Source organism: Citrus sinensis, chromosome 8 (genome assembly GCF_022201045.2).
Source record: "Citrus sinensis cultivar Valencia sweet orange chromosome 8, DVS_A1.0, whole genome shotgun sequence".
NCBI classification, from domain to species: Eukaryota; Viridiplantae; Streptophyta; class Magnoliopsida; order Sapindales; family Rutaceae; genus Citrus; species Citrus sinensis.
Genome location: NC_068563.1, coordinates 18,152,943 through 18,180,006, shown reverse-complemented (window position 1 = coordinate 18,180,006; position 27,064 = coordinate 18,152,943). Strand labels below are relative to the sequence as shown.

The 27,064-nt window shown below is 33.6% G+C and overlaps 1 protein-coding gene across 1 annotated transcript; it reads right to left on the bottom strand.

Moving 5' to 3' along the window:
• Positions 1-24,698: 24,698 nt before the first annotated feature.
• On the bottom strand, positions 24,699-26,151 carry LOC127899367 (zinc finger BED domain-containing protein RICESLEEPER 1-like). The gene is made up of 2 exons (XM_052432726.1): positions 25,089-26,151; positions 24,699-24,772 (listed from the first exon to the last, which is right to left on the bottom strand). The coding sequence occupies exons 1-2, from the start codon at positions 26,149-26,151 to the stop codon at positions 24,699-24,701; spliced, it is 1,137 nt and encodes a 378-aa protein (XP_052288686.1).
• Between the last annotated feature and the right edge of the window lie 913 nt (positions 26,152-27,064).

The window sequence follows — 27,064 nt, the reverse complement described above, 5'->3', positions numbered from 1 at the left end:
GACCAAAATAACTAGTTATCTTGCTTATTATTCCAGTAGTGGTGCAGTCAATTAAATGAGCTAACCCGGGGATCATTTAGGAACACACAATAGTGGCTACAATAATTAGGCTTGTAATTAAACTAGCCCAATTATTTAATTCCAAATCTACTTCACTAAAATATTGGAACTGACTTCCATAATTGTATACTCGAATAATAATTCGTCCCAAGCCACATTGATTTCTTTACTGCACAATCTTTTATACCACATCATTAATTAAATTAATATCTCAACTGTCCAATCAATTTAATAACATCTTATTCCTTGATCTTTACTGATTTTCTCTAATGATCATTTTCAACATACTAAATATGTTGACACACTCTAGCCAGAGAATTCTATGATCAAGTGCCGAAAACGCATCAAGAAATGTGTTGTACAAATTCTATATTGTTAATCCATAACTCCAATACTCATAATTGTTCCCACCAAGATACCAGATAATCTTGACCACAAGGATGTGTCGTGCCCATTGGTAACTCAAATGGAATAATAATTACAATCATGAAATCATAATTAACTCAAGATTAAGATTACAGTAAAATCAACTCCTATGAGATTTAATAAGTCTGACAGTTATTACAAAGTTAATTAAATCTCATATGTGATCCTGTTCAATGTAGTCGTACTACATCAATAAATTCATACATGATTAAGACAAATCATTCAATGAATTTATTACAGTCTATACCTAAATAAAGTGCCCAACTTTATTTATCAACTGCGAACAAAATTTATTTAATCATAAGATAACTTCCCACTCCCATTTATAGATCAGAAGTTAGATAGACTTGCTGGAAAACAGTACTATTATTTTCTAGATGGGTATTCAGGCTACAACCAAATTACTATAGCTCCAGAGGATCAGGAGAAGACTACATTTACTGTCCTTATCGAACATTTGCCTTCGGAAGAATGCCCTTTAGTTTGTGCAATGCTCCAACAACTTTTCAGAGATGTATGATGTCTATTTTTTCTGATATGGTAGAGCAGACTTTAGAAGTTTTCATGGATGACTTCTTAGTTTTTAGAGAGACATACAATGATTGTTTACACAACTTGGAAGAAGTTCTTAAAAGATGTGAGATGACTAACTTAGTACTCAATTGGGAAAAGTGTCATTTCATAGTGCAAGAATGAATAGTATTAGGTCATAAGGTGTCCAAAAATGGCATTGAGGTAGACAAAACCAATATGGAAGTAATAGATAAACTGCCACCCCCCACTTCAATAAAGGGTATTATGAGTTTTTTAGGTCATGCTAGATTCTACAGAAGATTCATTAAGGATTTTTCCAAGGTAGCTAAACCATTATGCTCATTGCTGGAACATGACAAGCCTTTTCACATTGACAAAGATTGTCTCCAAGCATTTGGAGAATTAAAGAAAGCTCTGATCACTGCACTAGTGGTTATATCTCCAGACTGGACTCTACCATTTGAACTGATGTGTGATGCTAGTGACCATTTTGTGGGAGCAGTATTAGGGCAAAGAAAGGATAAGGTTTTTCACTCCATATTGTTGAGTGTTAGAAAATGTATATTTATAAAGGAGAAAATCGTCATTTTACACTTCAAGTTTTACTAACACCCTTACTTTTATGTATTTAAGCTTCTTGTGATTTAATTATGTGTGGTTTATTTTAATTAAGTATTTTATGTATTTTAGGGGCATCATGGTCATTTTACAATGAATGAGAGTTTAGACAGTAAAACAGACATCACTTTGGAACTCAGGACAGTCGAAAACCTTAAAAGGAGCATAAAAGGAAAAATGTCACTGTTCACATAGACAGATCGATAATGTGGCATTGACCGATGATGTGGCATTGACTGATGAGGTGTCATGATTCCAGTGGAGAAAATTCTTATGCACTGTTGATTGGTGATGTGGCAACATGTTAGTGGACCAAAAATTACGCGTACGGTACATGCATATACACAGGATTATTTTCAACCAAATCGTGTCACTGTTCAAACCACGTTGTCAAACCGCGTACTGTTGACTAATGACGTGGCACAATCCTGAGCGTCCAAACTATTTTTAATCTGATGGCTATGATTTACTCAATGTATCTATAAAAAATGGGGCCTCCCCCCTTAATTTGGCATCCCTGTATTCATTTTTTAGCTTCATTTTCTGTAATTCCTTCTTCATCTTGTATTTTCTACGTATTTTAATAAATTTCTATTTTACCTCTAGTTCAATTATGAGTAGTTAATTTTCTTTCAAGCTTGGATTGAAGGTGAAGTCTCAACATGTGCCATGGGCTTTATTTGGTAAATTTATTTTCTCTTCCCCTCTAATTTTTGTAGATGTTTTGACTTTTCGTCGACAAATAATAATAATCTTGTCGTATTTGGCACGATAAGCCGTTAGCACCATATTGATTAGATCGTGGTTCATGAGGTGTGGAAACCCCCCTCATGATTTAATTGGCATTAATAAGGAATATTTAGCCCATGGTGCATATTGATACGGATCCAGATACCCAAGTACGTCATTTCAATAGATTTCTCTTCAATTTATTTTTGTCATTTCAATTCTAATTTTAGGATAATTTAAGTCACTTTCACCACAAATCCAACCACCCTTATACAAAATTAATTCTACATATAATTAAAATCCACCTCCTCGTAGGATCGACACTCGTCACCATTAATCTATTCTACAATAGATTCGTGCACTTACGAGTTCAATAAAATTTACACAACAAGTTTTTGGCGCCGTTGCCGGGGAGGTAAGTTATTTTAATTTGTAGAATTAATTTTTGTGAATAATTTCTTTTAATTGTTTTCTTGTAATTTTTTTATAAAAAAAAAGTGAATCTACATTTAGAGGTAAGAATTTCTTTTTTCTTTCTCTTCTTTAAAATTCTATTCTACAATTTATTTTTCTTTGTAATTTTTTTTATCTTATTAATTTATTTTTCGTTAATTTATTTCGCGTATTTTTTTTAAGTGTGTTTTTTATAGAAAGGTTGTAACAGCGTGATTAGATTAGTACCGTAATTTCTCCTTCTTGCTTATTTTTATTAATTTTGTTCTCTTTTTTTTTTTTGTATTCATTGCATGCATGGTCGAAGGTCATTTCATGGTGCAAGAAGGAATAGTGTGGGGTCATAAGGTGTCCAAGAATGGTATTGAAGTAGACAAAGCCAAGATAGAAGTAATAGATAAACTGCCACCCCCCACTTCAATAAAGGGTATTAGGAGTTTTTTGGGTCATGCTGTATTCTACAGAAGATTCATTAAGGATTTTTCCAAAGTAACTAAACCATTATGCTCATTGTTGGAACATGACAAGCCTTTTCACTTTGACAAAGATTGTCTCCAAGCATTTGGAGAATTAAAGAAAGCTCTGATCACTGCACTAGTGGTTATATCTCCAGACTGGACTCTACCATTTGAATTGATGTGTGATGCTAGTGACCATTCTGTGGGAGCAGTATTAGGACAAAGAAAGAATAATGTTTTTCACTCCATATACTATGCAAGCAAAACTCTTACTCAAACTCAAATAAATTACACCACTACAGAGAAAGAGTTGCTAGCAGTAGGATTTGCCTTTGATAAATTCAGAGCTTACTTGGTGGGTACTAAAGTGACTGTATATACAGACCATGCAGCCATCAAATACTTAATTTCAAAGAAGGATGCCAAACCAAGATTAATCAGATGGATCTTATTGCTTCAGGAATTTGATCTGGAAATTTAAGACAGAAAGGGGACTGAGAATCAAGTAGCAGACTACCTGTCGCAGCTGGAAGCAGACACAAGTACATTGACAGGGAGGGACATCACTGAAACTTTTCCTGATGAACAACTGTTGGTAGTACAGCAAGCACAGATGTTGCAGCAGTCAGGATCTCCATGGTATGTTGATTTTTCTAACTACTTAGTAAGTGGGTTACTACTACCTGAGCTGAAGTTTCAGAAGAAAAAGAAATTTCTTCATGATGTTATAAGTTATCAGTGGGATGACCCACATTTATATAAGCTATGATCAGATCAAGTAATACGAAGATGTGCTTGAGAAGGAGAAATTCCCCACATACTGGAGTCATGCCATGCTGCAGCATATGGAGGACATTTTGGTGGTCACAGAACAGCTGCTAAAGTTCTGCAATCAGGTTATTACTGGCCTACTATTTTTAAAGATGCTTATGAATTTGTTAAATGTTGTGGCATGTGTCAAAGGACAGGGAACATAACTAAAAGACATGAAATGCCATTGACCAACATTCTGGAAGTGGAAGTTTTTGATGTCTGGGGAATAGATTTCATGGGACCTTTTCCACCATCCTTTGGGAACTTATATATCCTTGTTGCTGTGGATTATGTTTCCAAGTAGGTAGAAGCTGCAACATTACCTACCAATGATGCTAAAACAGTGGTGGCTTTTCTTCAGAAAATTTTTTTCCAGGTTTGGCACTTCTAGAGCAATTATTAGTGATGAAGATACTCATTTTTGCAACAAAGTATTTGCTGCAACTATGGTAAAATATGGAGTCAGACACAAGGTAGCAACAACATATCACCCACAATCCAACGGTCAGGCTGAAGTGTCCAAAAGAGAAATTAAAAAGATCTTAGAAAAATTGGTGAACCCAACAAGAAAAGATTGGTCTTTGCGGTTACATGACTCCCTATGGGCCTACAGAACATCATACAAAACTCCACTTGGCATGTCTCCTTACCGAATTGTTTATGGGAAGGCTTGTCACTTGCCACTAGAGCTAGAGCATAAAGCACACTGGGCACTGAAGCAATTAAATTGGGATATTCATACTGCAGCAGAGTAAAGGAAGCTTCAACTTTGTGAGCTTGATGAATTACGGCTATTCTCATATGAAAATGCAAGAATCTATAAAGAGAGGACAAAATACTGGCACGACAAACATATTCAAAACAGGCAATTCAGCCCTGGTCAATTAGTGCTGCTCCATAATACAAGACTAAGATTATTTCCAGGGAAGCTAAATTCACGATGGTCTGGACCTTTTAAGCTGTTAAAATTTTATCCTTATAGGACTGTTGATCTTCTAGATGAACAAACAAGTCAAGAATTTAAAGTTAATGGACACAGGGTTAAGCATTACATACACCCAGCGGCAGATTGTTCAAATGAGGTTTTACTCTTTAAAGAACCCAGCTACTGAGCAGTGAAAGAAAGTCAGGCTGAAGGACCTTAAATCAAGCGCTCAATGGGAGGCAGCCCATTGTGGAGACAGCCACCTCAAACCAAGCTTGACCCTCTTTAGTTTTGTTGAAGGCTCTTCCTCTCTTCTATTTTATTTAATTTTGTTCTTCAATTCTAGCTATTTAGTTTTATCCTTTCACATTATTGAACTCTTTACTCTTGCTATCATTTGATATCTTTATTTTTAATTATTTTTAGAATTGGTTGTAGTTTTTGTGGGAAGTATGTGTGGCAATTGAATTCCATATTGACAAGTGAGGTTATGTGGTGACAGAGAGCAGAGGCAAGCCACGTGTCAGAGGCTATTGGAGTGGAGTATGTAACCGTTGCTAGAGCAAGCAAATGGGTGCTACAACAACCAATATTACCGTTACAGTAAATTAAAAATTGGAGCTTCTCACTTACCGTTGGAGATAAATCATGACAGATGGATGCATGGATTTGGATAGTAATTGAGAAAAAAAAATCTTTGAAATTAATGCATTAATTTCGCTGGCCTATGTTTATGGGATATACTCATTATATTCAAAATATTTCCTTCCCTAATTTATCCTTATTTACCGGATTTATCTTCATGTAAATTCGACTATAAAAAGGAATTACTGTGCGTAGTGACCTATGACACTATTCCCCCTCTCCTTCGCAAGCACAACTCTAATAATTTTAACCCTCATCTTCCCATTTTACTCTCAGGGACATTACCTTCAAATTGTTACTGCGAGTATAAGAAAACAGCCAGCCGCCTCAAAGATCCTTCACGCTTCCAGAGTTACCACGCCGAAGAAAAATATGAAGAATTCATTGAGCCACGTAAGATTCTAGAAGAAAAAGAGTTTCAATTTCCAGAACAACTCACCAGGATTGTGCAAACAATACACAATGCTGCAGTAAAGCATGGGTGGTTAGAGTTTTGCAACCACCCTTGAGGTCCTGTGCTACCAGTAGTCAAAGAATTTTACGCCAATTTGGTAAGCCCTGGTTAGTACAACATTTGGGTAAGAAACACACTTGTTCCATTAGACTCCCGAGTTATAAATGTTTTTTATAATTTACCTGCTGAAATTAATTGTGAGTATGCCAAGTTGCTTGATAAATTGACCCCGAAAAGATAGAGCACTATCTTCACAACTCTTACAATAAAAGGGGCATCATGGGCTAATGAGGAAGGGCGTATAATTAATATGATAGATTTGAAACCTATTCTAAGGTGTGGATGAAATTTTTGAAATCGAGGCTTATGCTAACCACTCACTCTACTACGGTTTCACAAGAAAGGTTGGTGTTGTTATATGCCATTGTTCGAGGGCTTCCCATAGATGTGGGAAGCATCATCGAAAAATAAATTAGAGATTGTGCCATAAAGAATCACAAAGCTGCTGCCTTGCTATTCCTATCACTCATCACCAGCATCTGTGTAGTATCCGGTGTTCATCTTGACGCAAAAGATGAACATGTCAAAAATGATGGTGCCCTTACTACATGCACCATTGAGAGAATTGCTGGTAAGAGTGCTGGAACGACAACTAAACCAGCTGCTGTAATAGGAGTAAGACGAGCTATTGGTTTAGAACAGACAATCCAGGCGCTAAGTACCAGTATAACTCAATGTGCTGAGGCTCAGCAAAGGGAAAACGATCGGTTTTGGAGTTATCTACAACACTTGGACAACCAACTCCACCAATTTGCTCTTTACATGAAAAGCACCCACCGAAATTTCCCTGATTAATTGCTCCAGCAATACAATTTTAACATCAACACCACAGGTGCTCCAGCAGAAGCCAGTGAAGAAACTACTACCACAGATGAACCAGAAGCAAAAGCTGCAGCCAAACCACAAGCAGAGGTAGAATCAGAAGATGCTGAACCATCTTATCAACCTGAGGAAGAAGGTGACAAGTCTACGACTGACAGCTCACCCACAAAGGCAGAGGATGATTCTAAGAAAGAACGTGAGGAACCTTCAGTTAGGACCCCTTCCAAAACCAGAGAAAGGCATATTATCCAAGAAGAGGAAAAAGAGGAACCTGAAAAGGAGCCCCCCATTCTAGTTATTTCGATGAAATTGAGCAAATTGATGCAGAGCTGGCTACTGTAGCAACCAGAGCTACGCATACACCCGCAGAAGCCACACAACTACTTGACATCATTGCCGCCATCACAGTTGAGGGACAAGTAGCTGATGCATCAACCCTAACTCCTCCACATCATACTCTTAACCAACATGTTCGTACTAGTCTGCGAGAATTCAACAAAAGAAAGGGTAGTACTTTTAGAGGCACTGTTCTAGCAACCTCAACAGAACCAAAACGGACAAGATCGGTATCAACCACGCAAGCTACCCCAGCAGCAACTCCTCTCACCAGCCCACTGAAGAAAAAGATAAAGACGTTGTCAGCTACTTCCCCACAAGTTTCATCAAATGGTAAGCTGCGCAGTGCATCCAAGAAGTGCTGATGTCATTCCGTCATGTTGCAGTAATAGAAACCACAGGGAAGTATTCCCTTCCTGCTAGTCAATTGATTTCATTCTGAAAAAAAACTTTTCTTACATTATGTTTTCAACTTTTCTAATGTCTTCCTCAATGTCCTTGTCAAATTGTGTGACTTCGCTGTGTATGCTTGTGAGGACACAACACCTTTAAGTTTGGGGGGGATGTATATTTGGGTGTTTTGGATATGTGTTTATGTATAGGTCATGTGAAGCTCTAATATTTAATATTTTTATATGGATTTGGAATCCTAATGAAGATAAATTGAGTGTTAAAAATGGTGATTATAAGAATGTCGAGTAGAGACATAATAGATGGAGAGTGAAATTATGTCCTTACACATAAACTTTGGTAGAATTGTATGAGACTGCTAGAGCAGAACCAAAAGAATAGAAAAGATCTTAAGTTTAGGGGAAAAGCAAGTTTGATTGATTGTGCTATCTATGAAATAAACTATGTTCCAATGGCTCAAGTTGCTGAGTAACCAGATCTGAGTATGTACCCCATATGCAGAGTTGTGTTCAAAGGTAACAAGAGTTATGAGCAATGTTGTAGCATTTTATGTTCCAAAAAAAAAAAGACAATAATACAAGAAAGTCCTTTGTCTAGGACATTGAGTAGCTAGGTCTATTCATGAGCTCCATGTTCAGCCTTGAGTAAAAGATATCTCTGGATAAGATTATATTACAGATATTGCTACAGTAACTCTGATCTGTGCATGGTTTGAGTAATTGGGTGTCATCATTACAATTGATTGACATTCACATGAAAAATAAATGTTGCAGTGAGGAGGTTGAATACTCTCAAGTTTTCAATCTTAAAATCAGTACAATTTGAGTATGTGAAATTTATGCTACCCTATATATGAATGAAATTTTGTTACTGCTGAATTACATGCAATCTCTTGGTGAGGTTATAACATCTCTGGAATTCAATCAAAGTAACACACACACACACTATGGACAGAAGGAAGTTTAAGTCTAGAACTGTTTTACTATGGTCACTTTGCATGATTGGGATTGTGATATGAAGGTGGAAGAATTCTTGCAAATTTGATAAAAGAGCTAAAGTTGTGTTGCATGATTGTTTGCGTGAAGTGTTAGTATGTTGTCATTACTTAAGGACAAGTAAAGGTTTAAGTTTGGGGGTGTGATAACTATACGAAATGAGAGTTATTACATCAATTCTAGACTTAAATCAAGATCACTTAGAGAGCAAATGAGATGTTTTTATTACATTTTGGTTATATTTTGCATAAACATTCATTTTAGTTGAGTCTTAATAAGTTTTGCTTGAATCAAAGTAATTTGTGCTTAAAACATGTGTATAATTGTAGGTTTTCAGAAATTCTTAATTCATGAAGGGATGCTAAGACATTAGACTAATAATAGGTGGAAAGAAGATGATTGCAAAAGAAGAAAACCACAATCGGGAACAGTGCAGTGTTGTAGCTGTTGTTAGAGCAATCATTGCTGTAGTAATCTAGGAGCACTAAGGGAGAAAACTTAAGCGCGCGTCAGCTGCAGAATTGGGATCTGCATGTTTCCTAATTTAACTTATGCACTCCCACGGACTTTTATTTTACCCTAGTTTGCATTATAAAATGAGGGTGCGCACCACATAAAACAACGGCGGGGGAATTATCATTAAGACATTAGAGAAAAAATGAGAAGAAGATCAGAATTGAAGAGGACGACTTCAGCAACATTGAGAAATCCTGTAGAGTTATTTGGATTTGCTTTTTGCTGTTCTCAACTTATACCTTTCTTCTTTCTTTGATTGTTCTGATGTATCCCGTGAACAATATATTAATGTTTGTTTTTCTCATTCAGAATGTGAACTAGATTTGCTTGTAGTTGAGTGACAAACAATCTAATGGGTTATTGACTGTTCTTATGTGTTGTCATGTCATTGCTGTAGCATTTTACTCTAGTAGTTATTATTAATATAACTGTTATTTCGGTTGACCACCCATTTAATGGTTCAAGTTAAGATAGAGCCGCAAAAGGACATGTTTTAGCAGATATTATTAGAGTATTACTTGATCTTAATTTAAGTTTCCTAGATTAAGTTATCTTGATTCCCATAAGGGTTATACTTGAAGTTAAGATTTGTGACACACTAGACATAGGTACTCACCTTGTAGGGTAGAGAGACTAAGGGGTCATAAGGCCATATCATAAGTAGATTAGCAACAGGTCATTGCTAATATATTTAAGGGTATGAGAGTTCCAATACGTGACAGCTGAGGATGTAGATTAATTCTGCCCAGTGCTGCAGCAATTGCTGTAACAACTGGTGTTAACTTGATGAAAAGCAGTCAGCCCATAAGGAGAGTTTGATCATTCAACTACCATAGTCTCAATTAAATCTTAGACACATTTAATTTAGTTTATTTCATTACGGTATTGTTTTACTTTATTCTCTCACAATCATCAATTTCAATAGAACCTACTTTACATTTGTTAACTTCAGACTTAAGTTAGATTGCACTATTGTGATTATTATAGTATTTCAAGTGACATCAATCCCTATGGAGACGATCTTGAATATTAATCACTTTATTACTTATTGTGTATACTTGCACATTGGCATCAGTAGCATTTGATTATAAAATTAGCCAACAACCATCCATACTAGTTGCATCATCCTCATCTATGGTGTCACAAATGAAATCATCTTTTTGCATTTGTAGTGCTTTTGCATTAACCTTGATTGAATTAACATCATCTCCATTGAAATTTCGATCCAAATGAACTTCTTCAACCATAAAACCTCATACTCAATTGAGTCATTTTGTTGATACTCTTCTTGTTCTTGTTCATCTTCATTTTCTTTATCTTTTTCTTGAACATCCGACACACCTCTAAGTTGTACCTTTTCCACTACCTTCCACCTTTCACAACATTTAAGATTAGTAATATACATTACTTGTCGTGCTTGCAAGCACAAAAGGATCTTCATTTGACCCTGTTAAAGTCATATTAATAGAGGTAAGATGGTAATCTCGTATCACTCTTTTCCTTTTAGGGTCAGTATCAAATCATTTACACTTAAATAAAACAACTCGAAAATTAAATATATATTGTAATTCAATGACATCTGTCAACACTCCGTAGAAATCAATTTCGTCATTATCATGTTCACCACGTACAACTATTCCACTGTTTTGAGTTAAAAGTCCATCATCTCTCTCTTCTACATGATATCGAACTCCATTAACATTACATCCCGAGTAGCAAAAAACCCTAAGGTCAGACCCATAAGATAATGAATACGGTTGACCATTTACTTTAACAGACGCTTGACTATGCAAATGCTTCATCTATGCACATTAAATTTGAACATGATTAAATTTCTATAAAAATAGTTAATGTATTCTATTTAAACTTTTTAAATTTTTTATATATAAATAATCCACTTACATGTAAAGCAAACCATTTTGGAAAACGTTGTTGTATTTTAATTAAGTGTGTAACTCCTTCTGCTTGTAATAAATTCATATGTTCACAACAAATAATAATTGTTTGTAAAGAAAACTTTCTATTATAATTATAAAACTGAAACTAAGTTTTAAATGCACTTACTCTAAATACGGTGGCACTTCCTCACAATTATTTAAGATATACCAATGAGTTTTATCAATCTCTTGTCGTGAAAATTCTTTTGACATAACTTTGTCAAAAAGGTCGAGCATTTTGAGAGAAAACAGGTATGCCCTTTACTCGTTCTCCACCGTCATCGTAATGCTCAGTCCGATTGAGTATTTTTTCAGTTTGCTGAAGATACATTAAACAAAAAGTCAATAACTTATTGACAATATATGCTTCAGCAATTGAACCTTCGGGATGAGTTTTGTTGCTTACGTAAGATTTATATTCTCCTAAGTTCTTATTAAGGTAGAAATTATTGTAGTTGAATATCATATATATTCTAAAGAGAAATTAATTAAACAATTAATGACATTAGTAAAATATAATTATCTTTCAATTGGATACATCCATTTAAATGAGACAGGGCCACCATATTTTGCCTCTCGAGATAAATGTACAACCAAATGCACTATTATATAAAAAAATGCAGTAGGAAATATACATTCAAGCTTACAATGAATCATGATAATTCCTTTTTCAAGAACATCCAAATCAGCAACAATAATTGTCTTTGTGCACAATTGTCTAAAGAAATTGCATAACTCTACAATTGTCGTGCAGAGATCTTTTAATAGATAAGGCTGTATTCCTTTTGGAAGTAGGGGTTCCAATAAGACATGGCAATCATGACTCTTTAAGCCTGATAGGCTTCCCTAATTCACATTCACACACTTAACTATATTAGATGCATATTCGTCTAGAAATTTCATTGACTTTAGGAATTGACAAAACTTAATCCTTTCATCCAAAGTTAAAGTGTAACAAGCATGAGACCTCACTAGTTTGTTGCCCTGAGTTGTAAGGTGCAACTCTTTTCTAATGTTCATATCCTACAAATCTAATCTTGCTTTAAGCATGTTCCAACAAGGCTTTCACATATATTCTTCTCAATATGCGTCACATCGAGATTATGACGAAGTTTTAAAGTTGGCCAATTCTCTAACTCAAAAGAATATGCTTTTCTTGGTCCAGTTTTAGGATGCTTCCCTAGTTTATATGTGCCAAGCACTTCAAGCTGCTTTAAAATCTCATGACCTGAGTACTCATTTGGAGCATGATCTTTTTCTAATTTACCATTATGTAGTCTACTCTTTCGCCATAAATGGCTACTCGGTAAAAATCAGCGATGTCCCGTGTAACATATTTTACTAGGCAATGGTTCTGAAGATGTTTGTTCATTACACACAAGACAAGCTTTATAACATTTCATACTCTACCTGATAAATTGCTATAAGCAAAAAAATCATTGATCGTCCATAATACGACTGCATGTAATCTAAAATTACATTAAGTTTAAGTGTTATAAGTCTCCCCTTCAACATTCCACAATTCCTTTAATTCATCAATTAAAGGTCTTCGATACACATCAATGTCTTTTCCTGGTGCATTTGGTCTAGGAATAAGCAATGATATAAATAAAACAAGGCTTTTTTTATACACTTCTATGGTGGCAAATTATAAGGCATAAGCATCACATGCGACATACTGTAAGAATTGTACATATTTGCAATAGGATTAGATCCATCACTAGCAAGACCCAATCTCACATTATGAGGATCTTGTGCAAACCAAGGAAAAGGCTTATCAAAATCTTTCCATGCTTCACCATCAGCGGAATGTCTTAAAACACCTTCCTCAATAACATGCTTTTCTTTGTGCCATTTCATATCTTTTGCCATATATCGGGATACAAAAAGTCGTCGTTGTCAGGGTTTCAAAGGAAAATATCGTAATACTTTCTGAGGTATTTTTTTTCCTTTACCAATGACAAATTTGTATCGAGATTCACCACATAGATGACACATATCATATGCCTTGTTTTCTTTCCAAAACAAGGCACAATCATACTTACAGGCATGGATAACTTCATATCCTAAACTAAAATCCTTAAACATCTTTTTTGCCTCATAAGTTGAATTCGGTAAATATGCCGCTTCAGGTAGAGTAATAACTCTATGAAATGAGAGTTATTATGACACTTCTAGACTTAAATTAATATTACTTAGAGAGTAAATTGTGTGTTTCTATTGCATTTTTGTTACATTTTGTATAAACATTCATTTTAGTTTAGTCTTAATAAATTTTGTTTGATTTCGAATAATTCGTGCTTAGATTGTGTGCATAATTGTAGGTGTCCAAAAGCTTATAATTCAATGTAGTGTTGTAGCCGTTGCTGTAGCAATCCTAGAACAACGACAGAGAAAATTTAGCGCAAGATACTTGCAGAATCGCGATCTGCAGTTTTCTAATCTGACTTATGTGCGCCCTGGGCTTCCGTTTACCCTAATTTTCAAGTATAAAAGGAGCACGCATCATATGGAAGAGGGGCAATGAAAAAAAATCGAAGAAATCAAGAGAAAAAGAAGGAAGAAGCAGAATTCAAGAGAGAACAAGTCTGCACCATTGAAGAAATCTGCAGAACTATTTAGATTCAGTTTTCATCATTCTTTACTTATTTCCTTACTTATTCTCTGATTAAGATGATTTATTTCATGACTGATATTTTGCTGTTAGTTTTTCTTTTACAAGTTATAAACTAAATTTGATTGTAGTTGGGTGACAAACAACCTCAATGAGTTTTTGACTGCTCTTATGAGTTGCTGCAAGATTGCTGCAGCATTTCGCTATAATAGCTTATATTACAACTATTATTTCGATTGACCTCCCATTTAATGGTTCAAGTTAAGAGAGAGCCACAAAATGGCCTGTCTTAGTGGAAATTATTAGAGTAATACTTGATCTTAATTTTAAGTTTTCTGGATTGAGTTTAACTTGAGTCCTAAAAGGGCCATACTTAAGTTAAGATTTGTGAAGAACTAGATATAGGAATTCACCTTGTAGGGTAGAGAGAGTGTATGTTCATAATGTCATATCCTAGGTGAAATAACAACTGATCATTGTTAGGTTGCTTAAAGTTATGAGAAGTCCAACAATCGACAGCTGAGGATGCAAAATAATTATGCCCAGTGCTGTAGGGATTGCTGCAGCAACTTGTGTTAATTTGAACAAAATATTCAGCCCATGAAGAGAGTTTGATCATTCAAGTACCTTATTCTTAATAAGTTCTTTTTGCGTAATTCATCTAATTTACCTTATTACTGCATTTATTTTATTAAATTGTTAATTTAATTAGTCAATCAACTTTAATTAAATTTTTCTTTAGATAGAAGGAAGTTGCACTATCGTGATTGCTATAGCATTTCTAGTAACATCAGTCCCTATGGAGACGATCTTGAATATTCATCACTTTATTACTTGTTGTGTATACTTGCACATTAACATCAATAGCAATTGAGTTAAAATAACCAACATAGAGTTTCTTTTAATAAGTTGAGAAACAAATCTATTGACTTGTTACTTCATTTATTGAGAACCTTTATATGGAGTAGCTTCATAATAAACTTCAATAAAAACAACATAGCTCCAAGAAATAACATTTTCTTAGCTTCGCTTAACAAAGTAGCAATCCCATCAATTTCCCCATCTTCCATATTAGGCAAAACTGTGTCATTCCCTAGGTTAGATTGTTGAGCATGTATTTGTGGACCATATATACCATGTACAATATCATACATCTCATCATTTTCTTCAATATTATCAATATTTGCATCCTCAACAAAAAATGTTTCCATCCCTAATTCATTTGATCTATTACCAGAACCAAATTTATAATCAGAACTAGATTTATAATTTTTGCCATGAAAAACCCATCTCTTATAGCTAAACGGAATACCGGGTTTGTACAAATGATCTTCAACTACATCTAAAGGTTTTTTTAAAAAAATCATTTTGATAGTTTTGACATGGACAACGAACCAGATTATTTTGATCCACACATTTTTCTACAACTTTCATAAATGACTTAACTCCATCAATATACTCCTAAGAAAGTCTAGTTGGAACTTTCATCCAATGTTTATCCATTCTTTACCTCCTGACCATAGTATGTAAATTGTTATTAAAGTTTCCAACAAGTTATAAATGTTGTTGACACAATTTTGATACTATATAAATTAAACTATTAAAGAAAAATCAAACTTCAAATTTTTGTCATATTAAATATTCATCTTCAGTTAAGAAAAGTGTTAAAAAAAGAAAAAGAAAAGAGAAAGTGAGTATCATTTATAGAATCATAAACTTGTGGTTTCAATTGATGTAAAGTGTAGTTTCAATTAAAGCTTTATCACAGGTCCTATACAAGTTGAAAAAGAAAAATTGTAAAAACAATAATAAAATACAAAGCTATGTAAATCACAATTAACAAAATGGTGAATATCTTATTGCATTTTCACAGTGTTGGTCAAATCGTGAATTTTATAAAAAATGATAATTAGTCAGCAACTAAAAAAAGAACTCTTTCCATTTATTCAATTGATAAAGTTTCTAAAGTGGTGAAATCTAGAGCAAGAAGACAATTTAAAATTAGTAAACAAACAAAATTATAAAAATAAATTTAGCACCTGAAGGATTCTATTTTTGAAGATCAAATGCTTGGCATATAACATATACTTGCTTGACTAGTTTATATTTTTACGTGCAAGAAATAGTAATAAAAAGAATGTTGCCTAACATGTATACAATCAAAATCTAGAGAGTAACAAGATTATCCGAATCCTTATTACTTTTATTTCTCCTACTATTTTTTACTATATAGTTTCAAAATTAACCAAAATAGTAATTTCACATTTGTATCATCTTTCACTCATAATAGTAATTTTGAGTTCCATTAATTAATTGTAAGAACATGAAAAGAATTTAAAACTGTCAAGTAAATTTTTCCTTAAGGAAAATCATGACATAATATTAGTTTTTAGGATTTTGCTAGTTTTTAACATACAAGCCACCACAAAAAGTGCTCGAAATTTTAGGTATAAGAACTTCTAAACAAAGTTATTAACTTTTTCTTTTTTAAAACATGGAGCAGAGCATACATATTTAAATATGCATTAAAAAAAAAAGATGTTCTTGCTTCAGATTGCCCCTGAAACGGTTTTAATTTTTTCAACAACACATGAGACTTTCTTCCCCATTTTGTCTCAATGTTTTAAATTTTTAATCTACAAAATATTATCTCTTAGTAGCATCCAATTATTTATCAAATAATACAAACAACTTTTTTTGTCAAACATGGAACCCATTAGGACCACATCAGTACCACATATTTGCGACAAAAAACTATATTTTATATCCAATATCAATAAAATAAAATATTATTATATTACAAAGAAACTATTTCACCCACCCCCTATTACCATTCAAGAGCACAATAAAAGACCATACCCAAATTGTTAAAATTGAAATACTAAAAGAAAAAATGAGATCAAATAGACATGTCATTCATCATTCACCATCAAAACAAATTCAAAATCAAACATCATTAGCTCTATACCCATATTGTTCCTTGTACAATAAAGGACCAAAAGCAAAAGTATTAGCTCATATATACAATAAAGTTAAAACAAATAATGCTTAAATAAAGGCATTATACTAGGGATTGAGTGGCAAGAATAATGGGAAATTTACACTAATAACCATAAAAATTTTAGTTTTTTTCATCTTAACCCCTCAAACAAATTTCTATCAACATTAGCCATAAAAGAACTGTTGAGACCAAATTACCCTTCTCTCTCATCTCCCTTTCCTCTTCCTCTTGCCTTCTTCTCTCCAGTTCTCTATTAACTTCAACATCCACCTCTTTCTTCTTCTTCTCTCTCCTATAATCCTCGTAATCGTTCGGTCTAGCGGGGTCGTGCTCCTCGATTACGGTCGAAGTCACGTCGACCAATGCCGGTTGCGGCAGCGCTACCACGTCGTCGAGGGAAGGTGCGATTGCAGGTGAGGAATGGGGTCTAGTCGGGAGAGAATTTTGGGTGGTTTTGGGTTTGGATTGGGGCTTGAGGATGGTTTGTGGTGGCGCGAAAATTGACCAGACAGTGGTGGTCGTGTTGGTGGGTTTGTCCTCATTGGAGGGTGGAGGTAGGTATCCGTACAGCCCGCCTAGTATTTCGCAACGTGGCTTTTGATGGAAAATCCCGGGGAATTTGAATTCCGAAATTGGATTTTAGAGAATTAAAAAGCTGATTTTGTTTTGTTGTTTGGGTTGTCGGATGAGATTCGATCTGAGGTAGAAGAAGATATTACATACGAATAAGAAGAGACGAACAAAGACGAAAGGACTGGCGAAAACAAACAAATACTGAGGTAGAAGAAGGCAACCTGTCGCACGAAGCTTGGTGCGACAGGTGCCTGTCGCACCAAGACTTGGGCCTGTCGCACCAAGTTTTTTTTCGTTTGTAAAGAAGGGTAATTTGGGGAGAAAAGCGTGTGTTTGGCTAATGTTGATAGAAAAAAGTTGAGAGGGTTAATTCGAAAAATAGTAAAAATTTTATGGTTATTTTCGTAAATTTCCCAAGAATAATAGGATCAGTGATGTGACTGGCAGCTTTTGAAACTTTGGACAGCGGCAAAACTCAAATGGCTTTAAAGTGATGAGCTAAGAAGTTTGATTGCGGAGCGGTACGGTTATGGTTTTAGCCAAATTTCAAGAAATTAATTAAATTAAATAAGCTTTTGTTTCTTCTGAACTTGAAAAAGCCGTGGAAAATATCACGATGCCCTTAATTGTTTATCTGAGCTCTATAATTTTTCTCAAAACAAGCCCTAAAAATGAAGAAAATATAATTTTATTTTCATTAATGATATTATTTGTACTATCTATTTAAGAAAATGATATTTAATAAAATAAGTATATTTTAATTAACTATTGCTGATTATTATCATTACAATTTTATTACTTAATGTTTAGTAGCTTACCTCATTTTTTTTCAAAATATTTAATTATTAAATTTCAACTAAAAGTCACAATTTTAAAGCAATAAAGGGATTAAATATTTTAACACTACTTAATTGCATTTTCTTTAATATATATATATATATATTATAACTATGCAATTAATAAAATTATTTTTAGCATATAGGATTTGAAATGCATTTTCTTTTTCATCCATGTAAAAATACTTATATGATTTGTACACACTTTACATGTCTAATAGATTCTTTACACTTTTTGACAATTTGATTCTTAGATTAATTAGACTATGTATGTATTGGGATAGTGTTATTGGCAATTAGGGCCAACTGCCTTGCTTGATTTAGAAAATCTTTAAACTCTATTCATTAATTAAGTCATTGCCCCATGAACTTAATTAAAATGCTCCAATCAGTTGAAGAATTTAATATAAGCCACTGTTCCTATGAAATTAATTGGAACGTGACATAAGTTGAAGTTTTGATCCCTACCTTATATTGAATTCATTATTAAGTTGTCCTCCGTAAACTTAACTACTGGCTGTGTTCCTAGTTTGGAGTCTTTCTTGTTCTACTTAACTAATTACTCCACAGTTGAATGCCAATCTTTGTATATAATTCCTAATGAGACAAAATTGTGATATCTACCATGTCTATATATACATATACTATTTTTCTTTCTCAATTATACCCAATGAACAAGGGTTTAACCCCAAATATCTTTTTACTATAAGAGATTTCACCAACTACATTGGTTGACATCAACAGATCTTGAAACCATAGTCTTTTTTTTTTAATTATATATAGTATTAGTATTATTGATACTAATATATTAAAAACTAAAATTTTTATGGCTTTTGTGAATTATTATGTTTTGTGACAATATATGTTGTGGCTAAATCCTAGACATTTGCCCACGAATCAATTTTGTGGTTATATTGAACATATATAGCCGCGAACAAGTTTTGTGGCCTATAAACATATTCAGTGACGACATATATTGTGGCTAAAACCAAAACATATGGCCACGAAGTATGTTCATGGCTAAAAAGTTTGTAGAGCAACAATTCTTTCGTGGCTAAATATTAACCCATTTTGCCACAACATTTCGTGTCTACTGTCATCATTAATTTTAGCACGCATATTTTTCCCGCAATTGGTCAAACATTCATCCACAAAGTATATTTTCATGGCTAAAAAACAATGTTTAGCCACAAACAGTTTATGGCAAATATATTCATTTAATAACTTGAATTTCTCCCACAATTATTAGCCACAAAACCAAAATTTTGTGGCTAAATGTCATTTTAGGCAACTAAATTTGCTTTGTGGCTAAAACATTCATGGCTAAAACACCATTTTCTTGTGTGAAATAAATCAAGTTTTTTATTACCAATATATAAGTTATACCATATCAGCAATAAACTATTAACAATGTAACAAGTTCAAAGTCTAATTCGAATCTAATAATTATATCCAACCAAAGTAATACAAGTTCATAAGACAAATTCTAGCAACCAAGAGTAAATATTTCAAATTTTATAAGTTACAAAGCCATCAATCTTACTAGTGGTAGAACTCTTCCCATATTCTTAGTAAAATTCTAGTTGATAAACTCTCATTCTCAGCAAATATCTAACAAAACTCCTAAGTCCAGCAGTTTCTTCCAACCTGTATATGCAACACCAAAAGGATAATTAAAAATATATTATATTTTAGGCTTAAAATGATAGAAACATCGCATTTAGTTAAAATGATCTGTTTTACCAACACAAATCTCATCTTGGAGCCATAATTCCATTTTTCCCTATAATCTTCAATTGATAACAGTGTGATAATGTTATATGATAAATTACAACAGTTAAGTATCTAAAATATATTAAAGAAAGCGAGAATATGAGGATTATGAAATTAAAAGGAATACATACAATTTAATCAGCTATTCTAAATTAGGATCAAGAGCATTGTAACTTTTACAATAAAAAAAAAAACACTTCTTTTTTCACCACATCAAGCACAATTATATCCCAATGGAAGCTAATATAGAAAAAGGCAAAGAAAAGTAAGCATCAAGTATGAAAAACAAGCTAAAATGAATAAATAATGATAAGAACACTTAATTAGAGTTTGAAATTTCCAGACTAGGATTGTATGGTATAAATAAGAATTGTTCTTTATGAGCTTTTTTCAAGTGCACGCACACACTTCTGTTCAGTTGGGACGGGAAATGTCTGGTACTTATCCATGATGGGGTGACATAAAACTTGGACATATGAATTCAAATGGTTTTATTCCTTTTCTATTTGGGATAATTGAGTCATGTACAGTTGAGGAAAAGTACTAATATTTATCATTAGACAATTATTGCAACATCATATAAACTAAATTAAGGTTAAAGAAAAACCAAAATCTTTTACACAATATATATTTCAATATCATTCGGATCACTCGCACTCTCTCTTCCTAACATTACTACAAAACCTTCTAGCTGAAATACATCATCATCAATCCAATAAAAAATCTAGCTGGTTGGAGGCAAGTGAACGTCATACAATCTATCAGAGAGTTACAACATTGGATGACTGTTTATGTGCAGCATCGCCACATGCGTAGTATTTCTCGGCACATGCTGTATTGAACCTTTTTTTCTTTTTGTTTCTATTTAAGTTAGTAGCCCTTGCTCTTAGGCTGTTAGGTGGAATTTGACATATACCGTCAGTTAATTGTATCCTGTCCTAAAATAACTACTTCCTAGTACTACTAAGCTTAGGTTTTCCCCTCTCATTTGCATTATCCATTGGCAAGTAAGGGTTAAGTCTTGGACTTTTTCTTAGCATAACAACAATGTTTCTCGCTATTTGTCTTTTCTTCTTCAGTGTACTCTCATCCTTTTCATCAGGTTCTTTATGCTTTTTTATTATCTTTTTAAATGAAGATTTTCTTTCTCTCCCAATTAAGTTCTCTAAATTATCACTCTTGTAAAATACAATAGCAAATAGTAACTCAATCACCCTTCTAGCATAGTTTATGCATTGAATCTTAAAAAAAAAAAAAAACCTTGTGTTCAATTCCATCCACCTTGTCATTATTCTTGTCTTCCTAACAATCATCAGCACCATGGATAGGAATTGGTGGGAAGATGAAACTTCTTACATCTGAGTGGCAAGGTATCTTCTTTATTTCTTTAGTGATTTTCTCCAACTGACTTTCAATTGATTTTTTTAAAGCATACATGTCATTCTCTTTATCATGCTTGCTATGTGCATGAATGGTGTGAAAGTACTTTGTAAGGATTATAAGCTTACCAAGCCCTTATATACGGCCAATTCGAGGAAGCTTTCCCAATGATTGTGCAAGGCATGTTGTTTTTTTTATTTGATTTTAGCGAGCCTTTCCCAATCTCCTTTTTCAACTTTCCTATCACCATCAGAAATAAATTAGTAATAATATAATGATAAAATATTTTTTCCTATGGCACTCTATGGCTTATTTGTCTATCGATATATTGAATAACTTACTTATTATATATGAAAACAATCTTCTTAGTTTCATAGTCGTATCAACTAATATAATTTGCTTGGCCTAAACTAGTTAAAGAATATTTTAACTTTGTTGAAGTTTCTCACTATTTTGATAACAACCATCTCAGTTTTAGGGTCGAAATCTCCATTTTCTACTCTCTGAGCTCTCTTTTAAAGTTCATTCATATCCATTAAGTATTCTAAAAGACTAATTTCTGAGCATTGGTGGATAAACAAGTCATCTTATTTTAGTCTACTCAATAATTAATTTCTTTTAAACAAATTAACTTAGTATAAACTGATAGTTATGTTTTTACTATATGTTGCATCAATCCAATGTATCATGTTCAACTAAGTCAACAATTCAACTTATTAAGGCTCTTTTCTCTTCATTAATGCAACTGACTTTTTGAATAATTTTAAAACATTGGGTGTTTCTTGGTACATTTATACCAAATATTAACAAGTGACAAAACCTATGTTAAAGATACTTACTTGAAAAACATCATATAAGCGTTGATCAACAGACTTGGTCCAAACAGATTTGTTAATTTAGGGTTAATCAATTGGGACTCTGTATAGTCTCTTTCGATCTCCTATAAATGGCACAATGTACTTTCTTGTTAGCATGTAATTGAAGTGTCGAAATGTCTGTTCAATTGACTGTAATAGCTGCTTTTTATTTTTGCTCTCCTAATACCAATGTTGTGAAGTGATAGTAATTAAGTAAAAGATCATAACAATCACTAACAACTTTAAGATCACCTAGTATACAATATACAAAACAATAGATAGTTTGAAGATGCAATGAGAATTTTTCGTATGCTACCCTTTATTACTATTCAGTGCTCAGACATTTGATAAAATTTGAAATTAATAATTAAAGATTTAATTAATGTAACTTAAAATGAATTAATAAGACAACTAAAATGTATCATATATAATTATGACTAGATTTATAAAACAACAAAATGTATCTTGCTTTTCAATTTTTTGTTTTTGTTCTCCTATGAGTGTTTAGTTTTTTTTTTTTTAATTTTTATCTAATTTAAGATCAATATAATAGAATTTAGACATATACCTAAATAGATTCCCATAAACGCTCCTTGTCTCATGTGGAACTTTGCGCCAATTAAGAAATAGAATCGAAACTGAAGTACGAGTTAAGACTCTAAGATAAGTAGCCAGCTCAGTGGCTTTATTACCAATAGGAAATCCCACTATGTTATATTGTATCACTATCCTCCCTTTCCTCGTTTTTAGCTTTTTGTTCTACCTAATACCCATATTAACACCTTTGTTTGCATTATTACTCTTTAGAGCATCCATATCAGTATCTACAAAAGCATCAACAACACCTTCTGCATCAGCCATTACATCTTCAAGAGTAGTACCTTTAAAAGCATCAGTGGCACCTTCTGTGTCCTCTTCATCTTCTTTAAAGTTAGAGCCCATAGCATATCATCAAACAAATCATCATAATCATCATCGTCATAATTAATGCCATCATTAGGGGTGGGCAAATCGGGTTTCGGTTCGGGTTGTTCGGGTTTCGGTTTGGGTTTCAACCCGTTCGGGTTGGAGAATTGAACCAATTGGGTTGAAAACGCTAACCCGAACCAAACCGAACCGAATTTAATTCGGTTCGGTTCGATTTGGGTTGGCAATTCGGATCGAATTGGGTTGATAATTCGGGTTAAAATTTCGGTTCGGGTTAATTCGGGTTAGTTCGGGTTAGAATAATTCGGGTTAGTTCAGGTTAGAATGGGTTGGAACAATTTAATCTAAAAATTCTAACAACAACCACTTAAAATCTATTGGTAGAATACAATACCATCTTCATTGGATTACATTGTGCGTCTTCCTTGCTCAAAAGAGAAATCAATTTACTTGGCAATCCATAGTTAAGCACTTATTTAACTTTACAGCTCTGCAACAGAATTAATTTAGTACGTAAAAGAAGATCAATTGAAGCCTCCTTTCTCACCCTTTTGTTTTGGTTGTTTTGTTCCAGAACCATAACCTGTTGTGAAGAAAAGACTAATCCGCAGCTTCCCAATACTCGTCAAGTAGAATGGAATCCATTTGCATCAGTGGGTTTGAGTTGAAGCAAGTGCTTTTAATTTTCAGTATAAGCTAAATGTGTCAATCTGCCAAGCCAGGCTTATAGACTATAAAAGACTATTCATGTCACAAGAACATAAACCTTGTGTATATTTCTGTCATCATTGAGCATTTTGACAATTTAAGGCTTTAAGATTCTAATACAAAGAGGCGATACAGGTAATCTCTTCACATGGGTTTTGCCCATGGAATTAGAATCAAAACTTTCAAGAATTAAGACTATTTGAATCTTGCAACAATTAAAACAAGAAGAAAGCACCGATAGGTAGAATCAACCTCTAATCATGACAAATTTTAATGTCAATCCTGATTTATTTACAGAAGCTACAAAAGGCAGAGGACATCAGCTGTGATTTAATATAATGTTCTAACAAATATCAACTACAAATCATCTTTAATAACATTTCAATAATTAAAACTCTCAATTCCAAATATTTCAAACATCCTTAAGGAACAATTTAATTAAAAAATTATAACAACCACTTAAAATCCAAAAATCTCAATTCCAAACATCCTTAATAACAAATATCAACTACAAATCATCCTTAATAACATTTCAACAATTTAAAACTCTCAATTCCAAATATTCCAAACATCCTTAAGGAACAATTTAATCTAAAAATTCTAACAACCGCCACTTAAAATCCAAAAATCTCAATTCCAAACATTCTTAACAACAAATATTAACTACAAATCGTCCTTAATAACATGTAGTCAAGTACAATAAAACTATAAAAATTACAAATCTAAAAATTAAAATGGCAAATAGCAACCATGATTAAACATCTCCATTCTCCATATGACAAACAAGGCTAATAATCCATCTCCAACACCATCAATACTCAACACAACATCTCCAAATTAGCAATAATTAACCACCATCATAGCAAAATATCGAGCAACAACGGATAGAAAATGAAGCAAATCAGTCCATGCTGCAAAAAAATTAAAAAACTTAATTAAAATTTAGTTGAATCACTCAATATGCCTTAACAATTCTCAATATTACTACTAGCATATTTGTATTATGACTACGCCTTAATTGTAACTGATTATTAAGTTTGATCCAAATCAATATACATAATTACATACTTACTGTTGCAGCAAAAAATCTTCATATTAGAACACTTGGATGTTCCGCTTGTGTCGATTTACGAAGCTCTACATAAAATAAAAAGACTTGAAGTAAATAACTCTTAACTTAAAGTAAACAAATCTTAAAAATAAATAAATAATCATTAATATTTATACCTTTTGTAAGAGCATCCATAAACCCGTTTTCCTCCACCAACACTTGAAGGTTTGTCGTTGAATCAACAAAAAGTGAAGTTCGCAACCAATTTTGTGTCAGTATCAATGCTTCCACCATATCAGGAGTCATAGAACTCCTATATTCATCTAAAATACGACCTCCTGTGCTAAAGGCGGACTCAGATGCAACTGTAGATACCGGAATGGCAAGTACATCTCTAGCTATTTGAGACAAAATTGGGTATTTCGAACTATTAGCTTTCCACCACAATAAAATATCAAATGGAGCCCCCAATGCATTAGGCGCTTGATATTCAACTGACTCCATCAAGTAAAGATCTAGTTCATTTGACAATTCTATGTGATCTCTAGTGACAGCAACCATCTCAGTGTATTTGGAGAAAGGGTCCTCAAATACCTCATCGTCTTCATCCATAAAAGTCAGCCCATTATTAGCACTAACACCCGCACTTTCACTCGGAAATGCACTCACACTTTCACTCGAAAATGTACTCGCACTTGCCCTAGCACTTGGTTTTAAATGTTGAGCACTGTATGCTTCAAAAAGCTTGTTTAACACATCCTTCACCACATCTTTCATCTCAGCACATTTTGCACTATCTTTACCATATAAAGTCTCAAAGCAAAGTGTTGCAAAATTCATTTTCCCTCGTGGATCTAATATAGAAGCAACGATCAACAACTTGTTTATCTTCGAAGACCCCTCCCAATACTCCTCAAAATTTTCCTTCATGCTACTTGCTATCATACTAATATGTGGGTCAAGGCTGTCCGCCATTGTATTCAAAGCCTTTTCAACTTTGCATATCTCGTTGTAGCACGTACTAGATGTCACCCTCAGTGAAGAAGAAAATGATAGTGTGGCCTCATAAAAAATCCTTAAAAACCTGACCATCCGACGAGCATTATCCCAATCATAACTTCCTGGTGGTCCAACTTTTTTTTTCCCACCTTCTTCTTCACGAAAATAAGCATCATAAAGCTTATCCTCATATGCCATTCGATCAAATGCCAATCTAAACTTCAATGCCGTCGTTAACATGGTATATGTGGAATTCCACCTAGTTGGACAATCTAAAACCACACTTCCTCTAGTAGGCTGACCATTCTTCCCCAAGATCTTTTCTTACTCTACACGAATTTGAAATGCTTTCAATCTCGCAGTAGATGATCTTACATACTTCACAGCATTGCGGATACTAATAATACTGTTATCTAGTTTTTTCAACCCCTTATTAACAATAAGATTCATGATATGTGCGCAACAACGTACATGGATAAAGTCACCATTCAACACCAATGCACCATCTCTCCAAGTTTTCAATTTATTCGTCAAATAGGTAATGGCAACTTTATTTGCACTTGCATTGTCCACGGTGACTGTGAACACCCTCTCTATACCCCAATCAAGCAAACATTTCTCGAGCTGCTTACCAATCGTCTCCCCCTTATGATCAGAAATTGTGTTAAAACTGATGATCCTTCTGTGTAACTGCCAATCTTGATCAATAAAGTGTGCTGCTATTGCCATATAACTAGCCATCGTGATGGAAGTCCAAATATCCGTAGTGAGAGACACTCTTTGCTTCTTATAACATAATAAACTCTTCAACGAAGCCTTTTCTGATAAAAATATGTCAAGGATATCCTTAGTAATGGTTCTACGAGATGGGACCATAAACCTAGAACATGCAACACTGCAAAAATGTCTAAACCCAGAATTCTCCACATGCGAAAATGGCAATTCATCAAGAATAATCATTTTAGCAGTTGCTCTTCTAATAACCTCCTGATTAAACCCCCTAACCACAACCTGACCAACTTCTTCATTACCGACACCAATAGTTTCTTGACTTAAAGCTGCTTGATTTTGTAAATAACTTTCATATTCTAAACACCTTTTCAAGTGGTTCAACAAACTACTAGTCCCATCAGTAGATTTACATGAATATTCT

Excerpts from the sequence above, each read along its gene's own strand:
- LOC127899367 (XM_052432726.1), bottom strand. The coding sequence starts at position 26,151 with ATGTTAACGACGGCATTGAAGTTTAGATTGGCATTTGATCGAATGGCA. Across the intron at positions 24,773-25,088 it reads TATGGATGCTCTTACAAAAG|CATGGACTGATTTGCTTCAT; the intron begins GTATAAATATTA and ends ATTTTTTTGCAG.